The following is a 15011-nucleotide window of genomic DNA, read 5'->3' as shown; positions in this document are numbered from 1 at the left end:
GGCGGGGGTGAGAAGGCGCCAGGCCCGTACCCCGGTACCCCCGGGATAAACGGTACCGTTACCGGCGGTCTGTGACGGCGCGCATGCGCGGGAACGGCGGCGGGCGGGAAGCTCGGCTTCCTCCTCTGGGCGCATGCGCGTTACCGCCCCCTCTCGGCCGGCCGGGCCCCTTCGCCCGCCACCCGCCATCTTGCGAGAGCCATTGGGGTTATTGTCCGCCGCTCGGGCTCGGCGGGGCCGGCGGCGCTCGGGCTGCCCAGGCGCTGACGGGGCCGCGGGGCCGGCTCGGCGTGAAGAGCCGGGGCGGCGGGGCGGGGGCGGCGGCGGCGGCGCCATGGAGGATGAAATGCCCAAGACCCTGTGAGTGGGGAGGGGGCGAGACCGCCTATTGTTCCCGGCTCCGCGGGGAGGGGCGGCCCGGGCTCCCCTCACGCACGGTTCCTCAGGTTCCGGCGGCGCGATCGGGCCTCCGCGACGGGTGGCGGCGGCTGCCCCGGCCCCTCGGCCGCCTTCAGTGCCAAAGGGGGGGCGGCTGCGGAGCACCTGGCCCCGGCTTCCCTCACGGCGGGCCGGCGCTGGCAGTGCCCGGGGGAGTCCGGCCGGGGCCGGATCCAGCCCCTCCGCCCGTGCCCCGCTATTCTAGTCCCTTGCCTTGCTTCCCAGTGGTGTTCACCGGCTTCCCCGCTCGCCCCCCCCGGGGTTTTCTCCCGGGCCTCTCCAGCTCGCATCTGCAGGGGAGGGGGCTGGGGCGATGTACACCCCACACACCCCCCCGCCCGACCCCGGTACTTGCTCCATGTACGTTTTCGCGAGCATCTGACGGAATTTTACCATTTCTGGGTTATATTAGCACCGTAAGCTCACGGGCGGCGGGGAGGGGGGGGGGGCGAGGAGGGCTGCCTTGGCCTAACAGCCAGAGCCCCGCTGCGATGTTCAACAGCTTGATGGAAATAAACGGGGGGCGCCCGTGAAACCCGGCGCTTGTCCAAGTGTTTAAAGCACACTGCGAGCCTGTTATTTCCCAAAGAATTAATTGTAGCTGTAGGGCAGCTCCTTGCCTTGTTAAAATCATAAACGAGGTTCCTTAATTACAAGCAACTTTTCTGGCGGTGTGAGGCAGCTGACGCCCGCCGCTGTCAAGAGGGATTTGGACTTTCAGTCCTGTGTTTGAGAGGCGTGGGAGAGCTCCTGTGCACGTTTCCCGTGTGCGTTTCTCTCCTTTTCTCTGGCAGGTGTTATCTGGAGCGGTTTCCCTCGTTTAGATCAGGGAAATCACAGACTCCAGGCTTTCTGTTCCACTTCGTGTAAAGTTTTGGTCTCTCCCTCAGTGCAGGAGTCAAGGGGAGGAAAGGCGGGAGGGAGAGGGAATCTTTCCAAGATGAGGGGGAAGTTTTCCCCTTGGCCTGTGCACCTACCCCAAGGGTTGATAAATGACTTGGCCGAGTGACCGCAGGAAAACAAGACTCTTACGTGACTTATGCCAGCTCCTCTGGTCCAGGCTTCCCTTAGTGGTAAACACTCTGCCTCCCTGTGTATATGATCCCGCTGTCTTTGTAGCACGTGTATTTTTGGAGCTATTCTTGGTGTCTGCAAACATGGGGCAGACCTGTTGGCGTATTTGTGTGCTTATTTAGAAAAGTGTTTTCCCCCATTCCCCCCCCCATCCCAGTGAAATTGTTGTCTGGAGTCCAGTGGTCTTGGCGACGTATGCTTGAGGGAATGAATTACCTGTCCTCGAGCACGTGCAGCTCGTTGCACAAACATGGCCGGGTTTCTGAGCTGTAGAACTGAGTATTGAGCAACGTACCGAGAACAGTGTTTCTCTGAATCGCTCTGAGTGACTTTCTCAAGTCATACGGAGGATTGTCACGAGCCGAGTTTCACAGATTGGTTTTTAGAATGAGCAGCTTGAAGGAAGAAATCACAGCTAAAAGTAATCTCTTTTCCAGCTCAGGACTGAAGCGTGTGTTCAGTGTTTGATTGCACGAGGATTTCTGTAGGTAGTGCTAACAGAAACCCCATCTGGACGTGGGTTACGGTGCTCCCTCTTAGCTTGCGTTGCCTTGCTGGGTGGTGAGGGGCCACCAAAGTGGCCTGCAACGTGCCTGCCTTTTTCTTTAGTTCCCTTAGCGCGTTGAAGTAGTTTTTCTGGAACAGATAGCAGACGTTGTTGGAAGTAACGGCTTGTTTTTTGCCATTTCCATGTAACCTGTTTCTTTGAAGGGGGGTGCTAGAGTCTTGGTGTTTCAAAGCACGTTAGGAGCCATATTACTTATGTAAATGATTTTCTGGAGAGGCAGCTCGTTTTCACGTGGCCAGTTGCCTTGCTTGAAAGCCACTCTTCAACGGCAGAAGTTACAGATTTGAAGAGCAGGTACAAGGCAGACAGTGTTTTTGAACTTTACAAAGACCTCTTGTTTGCGCTTTTTATATAAGCACGTAGATCCTTGTGGAATATGCGTACTTGTAAGTGACTTTGTACGTCTAAAAAGATGCAGAAGTGCTAACACCTGGTCGGTGTTACTTTTCAAGACACCATATACTGATCAATGTGCAGTGAATAAATGGAGCTGTCTGCATAGTTTGCCTTATATAGTATAACCCTTCATCGGCAAAGAAGCATCGGCCGACTCATTAATGAGAATCCAATTAGCAGGAAAGAGAGGGAAGGCAAGGTGCAGGAGATGACAGAACTGTCAGGCAGGAGGGATCTCCCTCTCCCGTATTAGCTGTCCCTACCTGGCAGGGTCACCTCAGCGCTCGGTTATTTCATTGTAAAACTGGTCTGGAACAAGGTCCGGGATCTACACAGAAGCAGAGCTGCAACGAAACTCCGTGGAAAGGTTCGGACAGGCAAACGGCTCGAGTGTAGCAGGGGGAGAGTACGTCAGAGAAAACAGCACGGGGATTGTTGCTCAGGGTATGTTTTTCCCATCTGTCTTGGCACGGTTGATCGTATCGCAGGACTTTGTTGTAGTTTGTCAGCTCGTGGATTGGAGAAAGCTCTGGCCGCAGAGAGCAGGCAGCAGGTGTAGGCAGCTAGGGGTGACGAGGAAAAAAGCTGCTGATTTTGTGCAACGTGAAGCGGCTTTTTTGAGTGACCGATGTGCTTTACGATTCCTTCTCCTTTTTTTTAGCGTTTTACAGAATGCTCGTGTTCCGTGTGTCATTACTGCTTGCGTGGCAATTAGGGGATGTCTTGACCATGTCTGTGCACGAGGAGCTGAGATTTGGGTTTACCTTTGTGCGGAAGCAAGTAGGTCAACATCTAGTATGCGATTACACTCTCTCTTTGTGTGTATGTACACATATATGTTGCTGCAATCGATCCTTTGAGGATGCATTTTGAAAAGTCTGGCCATGCAGAGATTCATGGGGCTGTCAGAGGTCGCTTACCTAAGTCCTGCTTTTTCCAGCTAAATCCAGTGATAATGCTTTTGGAGGTGCCTGTCTGATTATCGGGGTGAAAATCCCGCGCAAGTGCAAAGGTCAGGGTGTGGACACCGTGTCTGGGAAACTTCTAGTTACAAATAAACTGTTAATAAACTTAGACCTAGACAGTCAGGTGAGAGTCTTGTTGCTTTAGTACCTTGGCTTATGCATTGTCCAAATGGTGATAATATTAAAAAAAAAAGCGAGAGAAGCCTCGCTAGTTATGACTCTCGGTTGAACTTGATGCAGGGTAGAATGTCCTGGTGTTATGGAGCACAAAGTTAATTGCCTTAATTGAAGTGCGCCATACCCTCCTCTGTTTAAGGGAGCATCGCTGGAAGTGCAGGAATTACTCGCTTTGTTGAGCGAGAGGATGCCTCTGAAGATCTGATTCTGGTGAAGCATGTGTTGATTTTAAAAAGGAGTACGATTCTGACTCCGACCTAAAATAGTCGGTCAAATTATTAATACAGAGCTTGCTGGGTCATTTCTGACCGAAAAATAGAGGCTGTGTGTCCCGTTCCCCACCTCTCTCTGCTAAACCAAATATTGGAGTGGATCCATCTCTTCAGGAGGGCTGTTCACAGCCTTGTGTCAACAGAAGGAGCGCAAGAAGTCGCTGGTTTTGCTGCCTTGTTGTTTTCTTATGGCATCTTTGCAACTCTTGCACCGAGGTGGGGAAGACTGCTGATTTATCGACGTGGTTTCAGCAGCATGATTTGGCCGGGGTTCTCATGGCAGAGGCCGCGGTTTGCCACATAACGTTCCTTTGCGGAAAGGTGGTGCCGCGCCTTTGGAGCTGAGGTTTCTCTGTGTGCTTTTTTTAAAAATCCCGTGATTCTGGCTTAACAACAACAACAACAAAAACCCCACCTGTTGGTCAAGGATGATCTTTGTCGCTGAGAATGCCAACACCCCGAATCGGAGCAGGGGTTCGGGTTCTGTTTGTGCTGGAGGAGGCTGATCCTTTCAGTTGGAGGAGGACAGGGGAATGCCCACGCTTGAGCACGTTTGCCCTCGGTTGTTTTAGGCAGATGTAGCGCTTTCAAACGATAAGCCTTTTTTAAAAGGAACTGACTAAATATTGTGTAATGTGCTTGCTAAACACCAGATTGAGCTGCTCGGGCAGCTGGGGAAATGGTGCTTGGTGAATGATGACTGCGTATGGTTATCGTAACTGCCGTTTCTATACATGGAAATCAATTTGGCAGGTCAAGTTGTCCCTATCTGGCTTTCCGTCCAGCTTTGAACCGAGGTGAGGTTTTAAAAACGCAGACCTTCGGTGGGACCGAGGACAGGCGCTGCTGCTGCCTGCTGTCACCGAACAATTTCTGCCCCGTTGCTCTACGAGTCGGTATATAATCCTTCCCCGCTGTCCTGGTGTTTGGCTGGGATGGAGTTAATTTTCACAAGAAGTGGGGAGGGGATGCAGCCAGGACAGCTGACCCAAACTAGCCGAGGGATATTCCATACCATATCTCGTCGTGCTCAGTATATAAAGGGAGCTGGCCGGGGAGGAGGGGTTGCTGCTTGGGGATGGGCTGTGCGTCAGGTTCTGGCCAGTGAACAATCTGTGTTGTGTGTTGCTCGCTTTGTATATTCTTTTATTAGTATTGTTGTTGTTTCCCTCTCCCTTTGCTGTCCTAGCAAACTGTCATCCCAACCCAGGAGTTTTACCTTTTTCCTCTCATTCTCCTTCCCATCCCACCACAGGGGAGGCTCAGCTGCTGACTGGGGCTAGACCACGACACACGTGCTTTGTTTCAACAGGAACAGCTTTGGGCCATGTTTGTTCAGTTACTGACGAGCAGACTGGAGTGTCAGGATGACTTCTACCTTTGTCTTTGATCCTGTAGATACGTGGGGAACCTGTCAAGAGACGTGACCGAAGCTCTCATCCTCCAGCTGTTCAGCCAGATTGGACCATGCAAAAACTGCAAAATGATAATGGATGTAAGAGCCTTTGCCTAACGTTTTTCATGTTTCTCATAGCTATTGGCTTTGGGCCGTACTGGCATGTTTCAGAATTCCACTGAAAATATGGCATGACCACGTTAAAGGGACATAATCTGGCTGGAGATCACATTTGTGTACTTTGGGCATCATTTCCGCCTTGTATCCGATGCTAAATTTAAGGGTGGGTGGGTATTGTGAAAGGGAGCAGGCAGGTTACTGTATGTGGGTGTTGTAGGTGAGATTTGAAAAGTTCTTCTTTGCCATACTTTTACCTTTTTCAAGCAGAACTGAAATCTCCTGGAGCATTGTTGTGAGCACATTGACTGTGGTCTCAATGTAGGATGAAAAAGCCTATCTATTTTGAGGAGTTTAGGTGTAACGAATAAAGAGCCGAGTATAATAGCAAGGGTACGGTTTGAAGAGGTTTGTATCCATAATCCCTTGTTTATGTCTTTTATCAGACAGCTGGAAACGATCCGTACTGTTTTGTGGAGTTCTATGAGCACCGACATGCGGCTGCAGCACTGGCTGCTATGAATGGCCGGAAGATAATGGGTAAGGTAAGCTGTCATGTCTACAGGGTGAGTAGGAGTTGAAAATCAGGCTCTCTGGGATGGTGCGGGTGAAATAGCAGTGAGGGAAATATCTCTTGAGGCAAAGTGAATACGCTGCAAATGCTAGGCACTGTGTTTGGGCGGAGGTGTTAATGTGGCACGACTAACGAGAAGAGCCATTTAGACAGTCATAGCAAGAACGCCACGGGAGGTGGGGATGTAGAACTGAGGAGGGCTCAGAGACGGCGGGTATAATGAGTATTTTATTTCTGCTGCCGTTATCAGGGCAAGGTCCCTCTCCCTACCCGTGCAAAAAAACCCCCCTGCCCAACCAAATAAAACTCCCCGACCAGGTCTGTTTCCCGTCTTTGCCCTTAACCAGCAGAACACAGTTTGGAAGAATGAACCCTCTCCCCAGAAATGTATCTTAAACTTGAGCTTTCCCCCACCCCAAACTTCCACATCTGGTGCCCTTGTGGCATCACAATGAAATGCTGGAGGAATCTGAGCTTAGTTGGGATTTGTTTGATCTAACGTGAGCGACTAACGTTTGCAGGAGGTCAAAGTGAACTGGGCGACGACCCCCAGCAGCCAGAAGAAAGATACCAGCAGTAAGTGTCACTTATGCTTTGAGTACGTGTTTGATTTGTACAAGTCATTTTTAAACATAAACCGTAAGCACCGTACAATTCTATGCAGTAATGTTTTGTTCGTAATCCTAAGATATTATTTAATGTGTTTGTGTTAATAAACTTAAGAACAAATCTAATCTTTGTCATCAGGTAGTACCGTTGTCAACACACAGCGTTCACAAGGTAATTGTATCTTCTTAAACATAAAATGAAATCTCTCAAGGGTATTCACTAACCACCTGAAGCTATGTGTGGGGTTTTGTTCATTACACATTTATTTTTTATGGAAAGACTTCCCTTTCGTTTCCCCGTGACATCAGAAAGTGTGATCTAGCGGCCACTGTTTAGTTCTGGTGCTAATCTCCAGCTGTTTGTCACGAGCGTGATTGTAAAAAAACCACCAAACCCAACCCCCCCCTTGTCCCCCGCCGTTGAGGCAGAATCGTTGGCTCCCTGTGAGACCGCAGTACGCGCTCCTGCACACAGGCCCCTCAGGAGTACCTCGACTGTTTCCAAAACGGGGCTCCATCACTCCCGGTGAGCCTACGAATTGCTGCTTTCCTCAGCAAGCTTTGAAGTTCTTTAGTCCAGTGGGGCTAAACTACGTCAGCGTCCGAGCGGACTCAAGAGTTTTGTGCCTGCTGTTGCACCAATAAGTCTGTGTATTGCTCGGATGGTATGTGACCTATTACTTGATTGTAGTGGAGAACTCCTTAGATACAGGACTTTTGTTTCTCTTTGCTGCGTGTGTTTTAAGGCTCTGATATAAATTGAAGGGATCACTCTTTCCATTCTGTTGCCTTCAGTCTTAGTTCACTTGCACGTGGATTCACGCACATTGAATTCACGTGGATCCACACAGTGTATTGGCTGGGCAACCAAAATTATTGGCTTTTGTGAACTCAAATTCTTTAACAGCAACCTGTTGCAATGCAAGGTGCTTTTTGATTCGTTCTTCACGACCTATGGTGTTAACCCAGACGTGGTGGCTAGGTTCGCAGTATGTCCCACTCTAGAAGTGTTATCCTGCCTTTCTTGAAACTGGTAGTCATTTCAGTTGATCAGATTTTGAATAGCTAGCGGTCTCCTGCCATGTTGAAGCTTAACAGTAGTGTACAGACAGAAAGATTTTCCTGTAGCCTGGGCACATTAGCTAAATAGCTGAAGACTTTGTATAGGCAATGCTGACTGGTCTTAAAAGCAGTTTCTAAAGTAGAAAATGTAAATGCTATATGTCACCGTAGTATCCTTGAAATCACTGACTCTGTAGCGCTGCCAGACAAAGGATCCGTTACGAAGAGCAGCGCGTTCTGTTTTGTAGTAAGCTCTAGTCTTCCTGTAGATTGTCGTAATAGCTGGAAAGCCATGCTCTCTGAGATAGCTGTGCTCTGCGCGTGCGCGTGTTCAGGGTTGTCTTCAAACGCTAAGATCCTTTTTTTTTTTTTTTTTCCCTTTTTCCCCAAAAGACCATTTCCATGTCTTTGTCGGAGACCTCAGTCCAGAAATTACAACTGAAGACATAAAAGCAGCTTTTGCGCCGTTTGGAAGAATATCGTAAGTAATTTCTTAGGGCAAATAAACTAAAAGTTCTCTCTCCTAAATGGAGGCAGCCTTATGTTTCAGTAAGTAAAAAAAAAAAAAAAAAAAAAGAGTTGTTGCAGTGCAGGAATGTACATCATCTGTTCGTACAGCGACTTGAGTCTGAACGGTTAAGCAGGGATGTGTAACCTGGTTCATTGGTAGTAGTTTGTTCTGCTTTCCTAGAGAAGTTGCATCCAACTTGCTTTGGTTTTATACTCCTTGCCTTGTATCGCAAAGCAACGCAGGAAAAAAATTGACTCCTCAGCTGGGGGTTTGCATTTCACCAGTCCTCTCAGCAGTCAGATCACCATCGCACTGTGCAGTTTGTGACCGAGTCTGCACGTTCACGTCTTGAGAGGCTTTGGATTTTTTGTTAGCTGTGCTGTGCCGGCCACCGGCAGCCAATGATTTTTGGATTGTGTTTTTTGTATTTTGGGTTTTTTTGCAATTAAATCCCCATTTCCCAAAAAACAAACCTTTTTTTAGCACAAGACTCATTGGGGCAACCCAGTGGCTGCCACTAGAGCAGCCTTGAAGCATTTGGCACTGGTCAACGTCAGCCCTTGACCCGAAAGGGCCCGGCCAAAGCCACGGAGCATCTCAGGTCGAGGACTTGCCCTCGTCCCAGCGGCGCAAAGCGATGGTGTAACAAGCGAACGCGTTACAGATGGGGAATGGTGCTCGCAGGTCTCCGCCTGCCAGTTTGTTGTATTCAGAGTGTAGCAGAGTAAGGAGCGGTTCGTTCATTCCATCCTCCAAACGTAAACCATTAATTTTCCTTGTAGTGTTGTCTGTACTGGACATTGAAGTTTCTTGATGGTGATGTAAGAGAACATAGAGTGCTTTGGAGTGTTGTGTAGTGAAGCATTTAATTGAAGTAAGTTTGTTTTTTGTTTGTTTTTTTTTTTCCCCCCTCAGAGTCCAGTGTATTACTCTGTTAATGCCGGCTTGATTTCCTCTTATGATAAGGCTTTTAAAAAAAATTTTTAAAAAACATGTGATCTGAATGTGCCTTGCTTCAGACAACAATAATGCTTGACTGCATCTTTTGTAATTGTCATCTGGGAAACGCGGAGGGTTGGACTCCTAAGGAGAGTCAGTGTATCCTCTGGCCAAACACAATCTGGATGGAAGGGACGAGGGACTCTTAAAATAGAGCTGAACTGCTGGAACGAGCGCGAAAGGGAGGCAGAAATCCACGGCCGCGCCGGTGGGACTGCGAGGGAGCTGTGCAAGAGAGTTTCCCCTAACCCAGTCAGCGCTGGGTTTCTGGGTGACTGTTCAATGGACAGTCGCCTTTAACGAACGACCCCCCTAAAAAAACCAGACCCCCTCCTCCTGAAGCAAAAAGTAATGCCTGAGTGTCGGCCAGGGGGAGTCTTAAGTATAAAATCACAAGGACCGTGGGTCCGCCGTTCGTATTTCTGGGGCCGTGCCCATTGTCCCATCTTTTCTAGAAGGGCTTTTTGGAGGTGGAGCTGTTGCTGCATGTTGGCGGTGCTGGGGAAGGAAGGGGGAAGCGATGCTCTGGCTTTTGGGGCACTCGGCGCACGGCCGTAGAGCTGACACCTGGAAGACTCGCAGTTTGCCCTGGCCCAGACTGACTGCCCAACACAAAACTCGGTTCTTTTTCTCCCACAAAAGGAGCAGGTTCAGAATTGTCCCCATAATGACTCTTTTGAACTCTTGTTCCAAAGCGGAGGAGTTAAGTAAAGCCGAAGAGACCTCGGTGCTCTACTTGGGTAAATTTAACCTGAAAAAAATAGCGCTGCTGTCTCTTAAGTGGTTGAATGAAGTTCCTTGACTTTACCTGTACTTCATCAGTGACTAGTTTCCAGAAATGGGGTGCTAACGGAATATTTCCTGATTATTATTTTTCTATTATTATTATTTTTGGTTTTTAACATTGTCTTCGTTGGTGCTAAACTGAGCTTTTTTTTTTTAATGACACCGAGGTTGAACTACTGCATGATTAGCGCATCAGAAGTTTTGGTAATTCTTTGTATCTGGATTTTTTTTTAATCACTGTAAAAAGCACACTTTCATTGTGGTTTCCTTTTATGCTTGCTGTACGCATGTTTTCACTTGTTCTCAAGTCTTTATTTTCAAAGTTTTCGGTTGAGGGTAAGTAGAGATGAGTTTTTCCCCCCTTCCCTCCGTAGGCTCTTCAGAGCAAACCCGTCTAAGCTTACCAAAGTGGCTCTTCTCAGGCAATTTGTTGACCCAAATTCTGAGCTAACCCAGAAAGAGGGAAAGAAAAAAGGGCGAAGGGGTGTGTGTTGGGGGGTGTCTCGTGAAGAGGAAAGAAATACCATTTCTGCTGGAGCTTTGGGAGAGGTACTTTCCTCACGCTTTTGGCGATGGTGTCAGCGCTTTGGGCTAACGTATGCCAGAATTAGGCTTACGATGCAGCATTTGCGGTTACCGTAAGGCTTAAAAAGAAAAACCAAACACCCCCGAGCGTAACGAACCTTCTCTTTGTCGTGACTTTCTCGCCAGTCTCGGAATGCTAAATGTTGTGCCCGCATTAACACTAGTTTCTCTGAACCCTGTTGTTTTATACAGCCGTAAGTGACATTGCATGACTTTCTGACTGGTTTTATGTTGTTGTTTCTGTTCTCTTAATGCCTGTATGTGTGGGGCGAAGGAGGGGAGGAGAGGGTGGCCTGTACGCGAGAGCATCTCGACCCTCGGCTAACTCATACGCAAATTGCCTGAGAAACGCCATAGAACGGCGTTCCACGAGTGGGGTTTAGCTCTTGTAGCTGGGTTCTCTTTTTTAACTCCATCTCAAATAATAGGGCTCTGGTTATTTTGCAGAGTGTCTCTGAAGAATGGACAGAATTGCCATGGCTAACTACAAGCTACAGTTCACAGTGGACAAACGTTGTAGTTTTCTTATTTACTTTTATCAATTTTTTATTATTTTTCTCTATATATATAATTTTTTTTTTTTTTTTTGCTTTTTTATATCTTGTAGTTTCCAATCAGTCCTGTATGATTGCTGTTGTGCAAATGCAGTTTAAATGATGTGTAATATGTAGTTTAAGACGTGAATGTTTCGGTGTTTTATTTTCTTCAATAATTTCTGAAAATGTCAATCTCTCAAAATTTACAGCTGCCCACAGTCCAAAAAGGGGGTAACGAATTGACCCGAGAAAATTAAAGAATTCGGTTAACAGGCGACGTATGCCTTTTAATTCCTATCTTTTTTTTCCTTTTTTTTTTTTTTTTTTCTATTTAATATTTTGAATGAGTAGGTAGAATGTGTTGGCGAATAGCGGGTTTAAAAATTGCATGGTTAAAGAGAGCCGTTCAGCTAACGTTAGTCAGCTACTTGCCTTAAGTGATTCTTTGGAATAGCTGCTTTGACCATGCTTTGTGTCTTTAACAGTCTGTAAAAGCATTCTGAAGCGGGGAGCCAACTGTCATAAAGTACATCCCTTTGCTAGAGAAGCTATTGATTTGCATGTTTACACAATTAAGTTTAATTTTGCTACTACCTGGCAAAGCCTTAGTAAAGTTCTGTTTAGAAAAGAAGCCTTTTGCTTTGACTGTGTGTTGCCGGTGCAATAAAGAGTTGAGGTTAGCGAAGGCGAAACATGACAATAAGCTGTACGCGTGACTCAAGTTGTCGTTTTGGTACGGTCGTCTTTCGAAGGCGCTGAGCTGCTTCTCCTTTCTGCTTTTTTAGAGACGCGCGTGTGGTTAAGGACATGGCGACGGGAAAATCTAAAGGATACGGCTTCGTTTCCTTCTTCAATAAATGGGTAAGCTGCTGCACGGTCTCAAGCGCCTCTGAAAAGCAGACGACAATTTTTGGCGGCCGCTGAAGGGAAAGAGCGCTCTCAGTCCCGATCTCTGTCCGGCCTCGCGGGAAGCTTTTCCCTCTGCTTGTCGCGACGCTCCGCTATCGCTTCGGTGCTTCTAAAGCATGTGGCGAGCGATGTCCAAGCGAGTGATGTACGGACGTGACAGAGTGAGTGACGTGTATCGTGAGGGTCTTGGATGCGTTCGGTGAGGCCTAACAGTGTCCCTCATCCTGCCTAAAACTCCTCCTTTTGAAGTAGGATTCTTTCGGCACATCGCAAGCGTCAGATGGGGTGGGCGTGTGGCACCGCCGCCGTTCATTCGGCTCTGTCACCGAAGGAAGAGATGCCGACGGCGGGTTTGTCTTCTCTCCCTCTCTCATGGGCAGGACGCAGAGAACGCGATTCAGCAGATGGGTGGTCAGTGGCTCGGCGGAAGGCAAATCAGAACGAACTGGGCGACAAGAAAACCTCCGGCTCCAAAGAGTACATACGAATGTAGGTTCTCAGTTATTTGTGTCTGTGCAAACCTCCCGAGCCTGGGAGACTGCAGGAGGAGGGAAAGCGGGTGCCTTAAATTAGGTATATCGGCATTAGAATTTCTACGTTGCGGGTGCGCCCGATCCACTGAAAAACTCTGTAAAATCTCTTTTAAGCAAACGCCAAACAACTGTCTTACGACGACGTGGTCAACCAGTCCAGCCCGAGCAACTGCACCGTGTACTGCGGCGGTGTTACTTCGGGACTGACAGGTATCGTGGCTTCAAACTGCCGTTGCGTTGAACGGCTCCGAGTACCACAGCGGTCGCCTCATTTCGCTGCTCTCTTTTCCTCCCGTTTCAGAACAGCTAATGCGCCAGACCTTTTCTCCCTTCGGGCAGATCATGGAAATCAGAGTCTTCCCGGATAAAGGCTACTCCTTTGTACGGTAGGCTGCCGTGTGGTTTGCACGTCGGTGAATTTAGTAACAAGTACGGGTTGGCACGCTTGCGGTGTCGGCAGAGCAGGGGTTGGCCACGTGCCGAACCGGAGAGGAGGCTTTCTCCGACTGCAGCCGGAACTGAGGAGCAAGTTACGGCTTGGAGCACTCTCGGCACGAGTGGGAAAAACCCCTTAACCCAGCCTAAACTGGCGCAGCGCCCGTCAGCGTGAGAAATCTCTCTCTGATCCCCCTGTCTCACGCCCCAGCGGAGTTACTGAGGCAGACGGTTGGCTTTCAGAATCTGTTCCAGAACTGGCCTCATCATCGACGAGGCTCCAGACAATCAAAAAATAATCGTAAATCGACCCGCTCTCCTTGCTGCTCACTTTCCCGTTTTGTTTAGGGAGAGTTAGGACACAGAGAGACAGGGAAAGTGGCCGTGGCCTCGCTGTCCCTGTGGCGGGGGGTGACAGGAGAAAGTTCCTGCTCTGCCAGAGCCCAGAGCTGTGCTGAGCTGGCGGGGGCTCTCTCTCGGGGTTACTGCTGCCCATTGTTTATATTGGCGTGACTTGTGTTTCGACAGGTTTAATTCTCACGAGAGCGCCGCGCATGCCATCGTTTCCGTCAACGGAACAACCATAGAGGGACACGTGGTGAAGTGCTACTGGGGCAAGGAGACGCCAGACATGATCAGTCCTGTCCAGCAGGTCAGAACTTCTCCTCTGCTAAAAACCAGGGCTTTGCTCCTTGGTCTTCACTAGAAACACGTTAAGTGGCTGTGAAGTCCGCATGCGTGCCGCTTAGAGACCCCGCGTAGCACGCGTGACCCGCGCCATGGCGTATGTCATCAGGGGGTATTTCTCTGAAGTGCAGCCTTTAAGTTTTAAATCCCTTGTTCGGTAAAACCAAAATGACTCTTGTTAGGTAAAAAAGCTCTGACCTAAAATTCTGGAGAAAGCTCGCAAAAGACTCTAATGAAGACTAATTAACTCCAGAGGGGCCTGCGTGGCCGTTGGAGTGTCGTTTCAGCAAGCAGACGGGCTCGGCAGGGGGGAGTTGACGTAAACTGCCGCCTTCTCGGGCACCGCTTAACTGCGCGGGTGTTTTGTCCCCGCAGAACCAGATCAGTTACCCGCCGGCGTACGGGCAGTGGGGCCAGTGGTACGGCAATGCCCAGATCGGGCAGTACGTGCCCAACGGCTGGCAGGTCCCTGCCTACGGCATGTACGGGCAAGCGTGGAACCAGCAGGGCTTTAAGTGAGTATTGGGGCTTATTTAAGGGAACATTTGGGCTTTTAAGTGAGCATTTGGGCTTGTTTAAGAGAACATTTGGGCTTTTAAGTGAGTGGGCTTTTAAGGGAGCCGTTTGGGTTTATGAGAGAATTTGGGGTTTTTTAAATGAGTATTTGGGCTTTTCAGTGAGTGAGCTTTTAAGTGAACATTTGGGCTTTTAAATGAGTGTAGGAGCTTTTAAGTCAGTATTTGGGCCTTGAGTATTTGGGCTTTAAGTGAGCATTTGGGCTTTAAGTGAGCATTTGGGCTTTTTGCGAGGGTTTTCCCCCCAGGGGAAGGCGACAATCCCTAGTGCACAAACCCCTCCTTCCTCACGCAGAGGCTTGGGGCATGTAGGGATCCAGGCCGGCTCCGTTTACCTCTCCCTCATTACGCATTTACCTAACGAACTATTTAATTTCTCCCCCCCCCACCCCCGACAGTCAGACGCAGTCTTCGGCGGCGTGGATGGGCGCCAACTACGGCGTGCAGGCGCCGCAGGGGCAGAACGGGAGCGTGATACCCAACCAGACGGGATACCGCGTGGCCGGCTTCGAAACGCCCTGAGCGGGAGAGGAGGACTCTGAAACCGGCAGGCCGCCGGGAGAGGAAACGTCGCGGAGCCTTTGTCAGGATTTATCAGATCAAGCGTCAGATAACGATGTATTTATTTAAGAGAGAGAGAGAGAGAGAGAGAAAAAAATGAAAAAACACACACACACACACCAAAAAAAAAAAAACCCACGCATTTTTAATCATGAATTGTCATCCGCGTTGTTTAAAAGAAAACAAAAAAAAAAAAAAAAAGAGAAATCACACAAAACGAGATGCTGGATGTCTGCCAACTTTTGCC

At 48.9% G+C, this 15011-nt stretch overlaps 1 protein-coding gene across 4 annotated transcripts; it reads left to right on the top strand.

Moving 5' to 3' along the window:
- The first annotated feature begins 150 nt into the window (after nt 1-150).
- Nucleotides 151-14880, top strand: TIA1 (TIA1 cytotoxic granule associated RNA binding protein). 4 transcript variants are annotated; one of them, XM_075736768.1, is made up of 13 exons: nt 151-360; nt 5289-5385; nt 5850-5948; nt 6499-6553; nt 6725-6757; nt 8041-8128; nt 11850-11925; nt 12354-12462; nt 12621-12716; nt 12808-12892; nt 13470-13593; nt 14004-14143; nt 14602-14880. In XM_075736768.1, the coding sequence occupies exons 1-13, from the start codon at nt 335-337 to the stop codon at nt 14723-14725; spliced, it is 1152 nt and encodes a 383-aa protein (XP_075592883.1). In that variant the 5' UTR covers nt 151-334; the 3' UTR covers nt 14726-14880. The 4 variants fall into 4 exon arrangements, with proteins under 4 accessions (XP_075592883.1, XP_075592884.1, XP_075592886.1 ...); XM_075736769.1 differs by lacking the exon at nt 6725-6757; XM_075736771.1 differs by lacking the exons at nt 151-360; nt 5289-5385; nt 5850-5948; ... (1 more) ...; nt 6725-6757; nt 8041-8128 and adding an exon at nt 8956-9032.
- The last annotated feature ends 131 nt before the right edge of the window (nt 14881-15011 follow it).

The sequence above is a fragment of the Balearica regulorum genome, chromosome 27, assembly GCF_011004875.1.
Source record: "Balearica regulorum gibbericeps isolate bBalReg1 chromosome 27, bBalReg1.pri, whole genome shotgun sequence".
NCBI lineage: Eukaryota > Metazoa > Chordata > Aves > Gruiformes > Gruidae > Balearica > Balearica regulorum.
Note: the sequence above shows the minus strand (reverse complement) of the source record. Positions and strands in the feature narration are given on the sequence as shown.